At 42.0% G+C, this 7,938-nt stretch overlaps 1 protein-coding gene across 1 annotated transcript in view; it reads right to left on the bottom strand.

Annotated features, from left to right (window-relative positions):
- Positions 1–6,249, bottom strand: part of CDX4 (caudal type homeobox 4) — an 8,201-nt gene extending 1,952 nt beyond the window's left edge. Inside the window, exon 1 of the mRNA XM_024766415.1 lies at positions 5,751–6,249. Coding sequence (XP_024622183.1) covers positions 5,751–6,249 — 499 coding nt within the window. The remainder of the gene's footprint in view (positions 1–5,750) is intronic.
- Between the last annotated feature and the right edge of the window lie 1,689 nt (positions 6,250–7,938).

Genomic DNA, 7,938 nt, shown 5'->3' on the forward strand with positions numbered 1-7,938 from the left:
TTACACCAAAGCATTTTAAAGCAGACAGTTAAGCCATGATTTTCATTCCCTTCACACTAATATATGGGAACAGCATTGTCATTGTCAGTAGTAGCAACATTCATTATACATGCACTTCCTTTTATATTGATATTTTATGCAGTTCATTTATATTGTTTCCTATTGAACCTCTCACTTACCCTTTCAAATTACGCAAAATGTGTCTTATCCCCATTTTGCAGATAAAGAACCTGAGGCTCAGTGTAGGTAAGTAAGTGGCTTTGTGCTAGTGAGCTGAGGAGTGGGGACCCAAACACATACCCTTGGCTCCCAGTCTGGTGTGCCAAATGTTATTCCTGATTTAAACATTCTGGGCAGCATAAGAATGGCCCAAGTGAGGCAAGCTGCTTTGTGATCCTGACATTCTAATTACATATACATTCCAGAATTTCATTTGGATAGTAATTTAAAAAGAAAACATCTATTGTCACTTAGATTCTGTTCTAGGATAGCCCCTATTACTTATTAGAAAATATAGTTTAGTTTTCTGGGGAAAGTCTTAAACAAATTTTTATTCCCAAGTGGATAATGAATGAGGGAAATAGGGGGTGTTGACTTTAGCAGAATAAAATGGGTATTCTAGTATTCTTTGAAAGGATATACAAACATTTGCTTTGTGTTACAACGTTTAACTAATTTCTCATGCCCTCCTTCAAATAGAGTTTTATTCCTCCTTTCAAATTTTCCAAAGGTGATTAGGAAGTTTCTCTTTCTTTTCCATTTTTCTAACCCCCTCCAGGATCTTCATCCTTTTCTCTATGGCTTTTGGCAAACTCCTTCTGATCTTCCCTGGTTGTTTTTGATGTGAAGTTTTGGGGAGCGATCTGTAAGACAAAGGTTTCTTTAAAGTGTTTCCCTAAACTCCATTGAGGTGTTAAGATGCAGCACAAGCTTAACAAAGGAGCTACATAGCATCAGATCCCATCCTGAACCCTCTTTACATTCAGGAACACCAGCAAATTGGTTTGGAATTTACAAGCCCTAAACAAATGTCAGACACTCTTTCATCTCCAGGAAAGAAAAAAAAAGGGACATGAATGTAGAAACAAATTCTAGATGAGAGATATGTTTTAGGATTAACTCATGGACTAAAGAACTAAACAAAACTTTCCCTCTTGAAAATGGAAAATGATGAATCCCAGTCAATCTGTCTCAAAGGCTCAAATTTTAAGCTGGTTTTTTTTTTTTTTGTTTTTTGTGGGTTATTTTGTTGTCAATTTTTAAAATTGAAGTATAGTTGATTTACAATATTGTGTTAGTTTCATTTGCAGCAACGTGGAAAGACCAAGGGAATATTATGCTTAGTGAAATAAGTCAGACAGAGAAAGACAAATACTGTATGATATCACTTACATGTGGACTCTAAAATATAATACAAATGAATGTATATGTAAAACAGAAACAGACTCACAGATACAGAAAACAAACTTGAGTTGGTTTTCTGAATTTAGGAAACCAAAGGTCTGGCATTTGGTATGTTACAAAGGCAGAATGTATATTTGAGGTCACAGTGAAAACATTGAGGTTTAATTTATTTCCAGAACCTCAAATCTTAGAATCAAAATATATCTTTGAAGAGATGTTTCCTAAAACCCTTCCTAATCCCAAAGTGACTAAGTGTTTAAATTCTAACTTGAGGCAGAAGTTAAAATTCAACTTGTGTGTGTCTGTTTTCTGCTCTTTGATAATCAGTAAATATAACCAGACTTCAAGAACTCTGGAAGGTTGCAGTCCTTCCCCACCCCCATTGGTCATAAATTCCCCTCTTGCAGTTTCTTCTGAAGACAATAAAGTCAAGACCAGGCCTCTTTATTTGCCATGAAAATCCTCACCCTTTCCGGCAATATAACCCCTGAAGAAAGGAGGAATGAGGAAGAGCCAAGCTGCATATCAAAGCCATGCAAAGTGTTAAAAAGAGTCTGTTGCCCCAATCTAACAGATAAGACCTCAAACCTCAAGAAGACATAGATCAGGGGGAAATATTGACTGCACATTTAACAAAAAGAAATGAATTCCTGTTTCCTGGTGCTCCTCTTATGTCCCTGCTCCCAAACTGTCTTCTTTCCACCCCTTTCATTGCCTCTTCCCTTAAATGATGAAATCTGATTGAATGAGTTTTGGACATTTTTCTATTAGAGTATAATGCCATATTTCCATACTAAAACATCAACAAAGCACTAAGAGCACTGGCTTTTATTGTTCAAGCTATTCTCTTCTCCCAGAAACTACAACATTTCTGAGGGTGAGGGAACCCCTTCTCTGGTGCTATTGTGGGTTAATTTAGGAAAGTAACAAACCGTAAGTTGTATTACAGGGCTGCTTCATAGCCCTGTGGTGGGGATTTCACTGCCTCCGCCTTCCTAAAGCCTTGGACAAACCTCTGTAGTTCCCACTACCTAGAAGACAGTATCCCTACAGAATTTGCAAACACATGTCACTATATATGATGACTCATCATCACCCTAAATGTGCTCATTTGAGAGACTGGCTGTGAAAGCACTGTTAGGCAGAAAAGCACTCTCCAAACCTAGGGGTTATGATGATGATGACAGTGAGGGTAAAGAGGATGAAAACCATTCTCTTTCTTTAGGGAGTAGAGTGTAATTGACACCATCATGATGACTTTCCATCTGATGGTAATCTTTTGCTGCTTTTAGTTAAAAATTGCATCTAAATTCATTCATAAAAATTGTCCAATTAAATGATCAAAACAAAAAAAGATAATGATAAGCTTCAGGAATTATTAATTAACTCATTTTCTGAAGGGTCCTAACTGAATAAAATCTTTTAAGTATAACTTCCTCAGTGTTTTGTCCAGTGGGTTAATCATAATTATTCAAAGTCACTTCCTTCTCTCCTCTTCTTTCCCACACCTAAAAAGAAAGCCCCTCTCCAGCCCTACTTAGGTTACCACCTTGCCAATACTCATCCAAGGTTACAACTCTGGGTAAAAAAAAAGGAAAAAGTGAAAAAATTCCTAGCTGTAATGCAGTGATTCTATTTAAAATACTGAACTTTTCCCAGAATCTTTCTATCAGCTTCCTTTCCATTTAATTTTTAAAACCAGAAGTGTATTGGAACAGAATACTTAGGGAAAAAAGTAGAAATAAAAATATTTCATTTTTAAATCAAATCACTTAGTGGACATTCATTTATTCTGTATGTCAGTCCCCTTTCTCTCATTTGAAAATCAAATATGACAATAATCACTATGAAATGTTTTCCAATTGTCCCCTAATATGTGTATTTTTGTTTCTTTAACTTAAGGCTATTTTAAAAACATTCATCAGTGATGGAAAGAGCTTTCATTTGATTACCATAATCAGGGAGGGGTTACTTCAATTTTGTAGTTCATCTATTTTCTTCTCAGCTGTAAGTCAAATGTTGTCCTACGATACTACAGAGTGAAGTAGAAAATTTAGGAGGATCTGACTTATTCATTCATTTAACAAATATTTGTTTAACACTCACTATGTACTAAGCATACAAATGGGTGTCTTTTTGTTTGGAGTGATACAAAGAGGTGATCAACTTAATTTTTTGTGGGGTTCATAACCTGAGATCCGTGGAAGGGCTTCAGTGGATCCATGAATCTCCCAAAATTATTCAAAAAATGACATGTGTGTGTGTGCATGCACATTTGCACCTTTGTGCATTTTTCTGGGGAGAGGGTCCATACTTTTCATCACATTCTTAAATTGTTGCTAAATATACACCTTAGGCTACAAGAATATAATAAAGGGGTACTTTTATAAGACATTAAAATGAAATGGAGATTGAATTTAATAAAGCCCCATCTATAGGATAGGCTGCCAGAAGTCAATGGGGTACCAAAATCATTCAATTTAGAATTTCTCATAGAAGTTGGAGAGAAAATCTTGTGAAGGTGACATTGTACACCCAGGTTTCAAGAGTTAGCCGCCACAGAGCAATTTAGTCTCCTCATTCACCCACTGATGAAGACACCACAGAGCAATTTAGAGTCCCTTTCTAAACTTACCCAAAGGAGAGAATCTGACAAATACAAATGAAAGACTTTTAAGCAGAGAAACCCATCATATTTTCTCTCATAAACAGAAAATTCATGACTCAAGATAATGTATTTTATCTTGTCCTTTTCTTCCCATTGTTCTCTCTTCCAAACAACATATTAGTGACTTTCCTCTTCTAAAGTATTTCAAAACATAATCCTGAACTGGGAGCAGCTACTTTTCTGGCTTTTGTGTCTTTTGCTGATGGTTAGGGCTTAGTGAATGGATGTTAATTACAACCCTAAGATTAGATATAATAACAACCCTGGGAATACAACACCCTAACCTCATTTTCTATTCTCTTTAGCCAGCCAACTCACTCTTATTTCAAAAAGCAATATGCAGACTTACTTCCAAACACTTTAAAGCTAAGTATTTAAGCCCAACTCTTAATTTGGGATTGCTACCCCAGTAATGTCCTAATCAATAGGAACTATCTCCTCTGGGCTGAATCCTCTTAACAGTGAAAGTTGGTCCCATCCCACCCTCCTGCTTTTGCTTTTTTTAGGGAGAGAAAAAGGGCAGAACCGTGAGCAGAAGCATAATCATTGTGGACAAATGCTATTGAAATGTCATTTCTTCCCCAGAGGGATGAAAGTGATAGAGCTGAATTTTACTAATTTTCTCTAATGACAGGGAGCGATAGGTTGGAATAATAAGAATGTGATAAAAGAACAACTATAGCTGAAAACAAACATCTCCCCGCCTCCCTCCTCCACCCCCTGTCCAAGATTAAAGCAGAGTACCCACTTCCCCCTCCCCTGGCTCCCAGTAGCCGCCCACCGGCTTGCTGGCAGGAGCGTGGGTAGGCATTAGGCTGGGATCTCTGGGCTTTCCTATGTGTGGTGACAAGCCTGCATCCAGCCCCTGCACCTCGATACGCCTACCTGACTGTTAGGAGGGCTTTAATCACTTTAATCTTATTGATGTGGGGCTGATATTCGTGCACGCACAGGGGATGTTAGGGTTGAGTAGCTTATTATGTCCCAGTGGTGTACTGTAGCTTTCTCACAGCCTCTATGCTTCCATTGGCAGAAGGGAAGTTGTAAGAAGGCATTGGGTTTGAATCCAGCTTGCCTCTACCAGCTTGGGCAAAAGAAGCTGGAGCTTCCTTGAGAGTCCAGGGTGACGAGGTTGCTTTGCCACTGGGGCCTTCGTGGCTAAACTGGAAGGTCTGTTGCCAACCAAGCAACATGAACCTAAGTTGAGAACCACCAGCTTTGAGGGGGAAGCCGACCTGCCCAGATGGGGAAGGGTTTGAAATGGAACGGGCAAGCAGCAGTGATTGAGCACAGGGACACGTGGCTGTCCTCTCCTCATTCACCCACTGATCTTCCCTGTGCATCTGTTTTCCCATCTGGGCAACTGCAGGATTGGATCTTGACCTTTGCGGATCAACATGCCCTTTGTCCGCCCGGTTGCTCCCTTGACTGATCAGAAAATGGTGAAAAAGTCCCCTACGGTCGGCTTAGTTCCAAGCACCATGCTCTGCTTTTGATCAGAGGCACAAGCGAAGGAGGTCACTAATGGGCTGGGGCCCTGGGCAGTAAGACACTCAATGGTCTCCTTAGCTAAGTTGTCCGGGGAGAAGCCTGAGGAGTAGGAGGGCCAGAAGGCCAAGAGAAATAGATGAGAAGCAAAGGAAGGAAAAGTTTGAGAGCATTGGAATCGATTACTCACCAGTCACCTGCACGGTCTTGCGCATCCACGCATAGGGGCTGTGGCGGCTTCTGTTAGAACTGGCGTCGGCGGTGCAGGCGTCGATGGGGAACAGTGATCCGCCGGCTGGTGTAGGCAGGCTGCTACCGCTGTTTCCACCCGCTGCGGGTTCCAGGTTGCTGTATTCCGGCGAGCCGAAAGCAGCAGGGCTCGAGGTCATGTCGTTCATGGGCACCGTGCCCATTGTACTGGACGGCCCGGGGTACACGCTCCAGTCTTCCCGAGGGGGACTATAGGGTGACCCCCAGGCCCCCAACGATGGCCCGTGAGGATCCATACCGGGCATATGGGGATACCCCATATAGTGTGCATAAGACGGAGCCGCTGCGAAGTTGGAGGCTGGCATCGGACTCCCACCATCCCCAGTGGCGCCAGCGCCGGCTGTGCCACCTCCTGCAGGGCTCCTGAGAGTGCCCGAGTACATGCCCGTTTCTTTTTCCAAAAGGCAGCTTCTGTACATAGTGGCTTGGGTATGAGAAAGGAGCTCCCTAAGCCATCCTGAAGTCCCTGTAAGGTCCCAACCCGACTTTGAGAAGCAGTAGGGAACCAGTAGGTTAGGCCGTAGCTGTGCTGCAAGCTCCTCCGCGCCCCTCAGACAACTCCATCGGCGTTTCCTACCCTGACGGTTTCCAGGTGACTGGTAGCCCGGTATAGATGGGCCCCCAATGGCTGGGCTGACGTCAAGGGGCTTTAGGCTTTTACATAGCATTTGCATTCAAATGAACGGCCATTTCACTTTCACAGCGACTTGTTCACTCTACACTCCCTCTCCCAGAGCTCCTGGGCCTTTCTATCTCATCTTTTTTGCTTTTCTCCATCTGGTCCCATAGCACTAATTTTGCGCTTTTGGAGGCAGAAGGGAGCTCCTCCAGAGGTTTCTGAGCAGCTCCCTCCAAAGTGAGATGGAGACGTGTAGAATCAGGGCCAAATCCTGCTCTTTGGTCCTTACCCCGCGGTTTCTTTACGCTGATCTTCCTGCACCCAGTCTGCATCCTTGGTATCCCCTCTGCCCACATTCCCTGGCACGGGTACTCCACATGGCACTGGCCCATGATACCCTTCTCCTCATTGCCCCCTCCACCAGGAGGAGAGCTTTGTTTCTAAGGACAGAGATTCATTTCACAGAGATTCATTTGTAAAACATCCAATTAATCCGGCCTGCCATCTACTGGAAAGTAACCTTAGGAAGGCAGAGCAGGGATGTTTGTCTCTTGTTCACTGCTCTATCCCCCGTGTCTACAACAGTCCGGCACACATTAGGCACACAATAAATTGGATGTTTTACAAATATGCACAAATTAAAGAAAGATGAAGAGAGGAGGTTATGAAAAAAGGAAGGAAAGAAGGAGAAGACCCATGTGGGTAGTGGGCTTTTTAATTTCCCTTTCAGTTCACTAGTCTTGCTTGGGTGTCTCTTTCTGCCAGTACTCCAAGGAGTCAAATTCCTGCAGTCTCAAGTCCAGGGCAGCTGAAGCTCCCAACTTTCTTTCACACTTGAGGAGACTTCCTTTGTAAAGCTCCAATTGTTGAAAACGACATGGACTTGCCAGTAGATGCCAGTGAACTCAAGATTTTGCTTCAAGAAGCCAGATCACCTCCTGATGACAAAACCAATTTGTATTGAAGGATTCCTTCTCACCCACATGCTCCCTCACCCCTTCCCCCTCCCAAAGCCTACCACAACCTTTAGTTCAGGCTGTGCTCCTATTCAGAGAATGTGCTCTTCTATGAAGTCTAACACAACATGGCACCTCCATTAACTAATCCCTCTTTGGCTTTGGGAATATCACTTTACTTCTGGGAGTTTCAGGGTTTTCCCCTGTGTAATAGGGATCCTAACAGTGTCTGCATTTACAAGGCAGGATTTCCTGAGATGATGTATGCAAACTGCTTAACTTAACACTTGGCACACAGCACAGGACCACTGTATTCATTAATTTACTCAACAAATATTTATTGAGTGCTAGGTGCTATTCTATGCATGGAGACATCAATAGTGAACAAAGCCTTTGACCTTATTAAACTTATATTCTCAAGGGGAGAAATACTAGTAAGTAATTAAATTTTGTGTTATGTCAGATGATAATAATCAATGTTGTGAAGAAAAAGAAAGCAATTAGGAGAATAGGGAATGCTGGAGGATGTTGCA

Source organism: Neophocaena asiaeorientalis, unplaced genomic scaffold (assembly GCF_003031525.2).
Source record: "Neophocaena asiaeorientalis asiaeorientalis breed wild unplaced genomic scaffold, Neophocaena_asiaeorientalis_V1.1 scaffold47, whole genome shotgun sequence".
Classification (NCBI taxonomy): domain Eukaryota; kingdom Metazoa; phylum Chordata; class Mammalia; order Artiodactyla; family Phocoenidae; genus Neophocaena; species Neophocaena asiaeorientalis.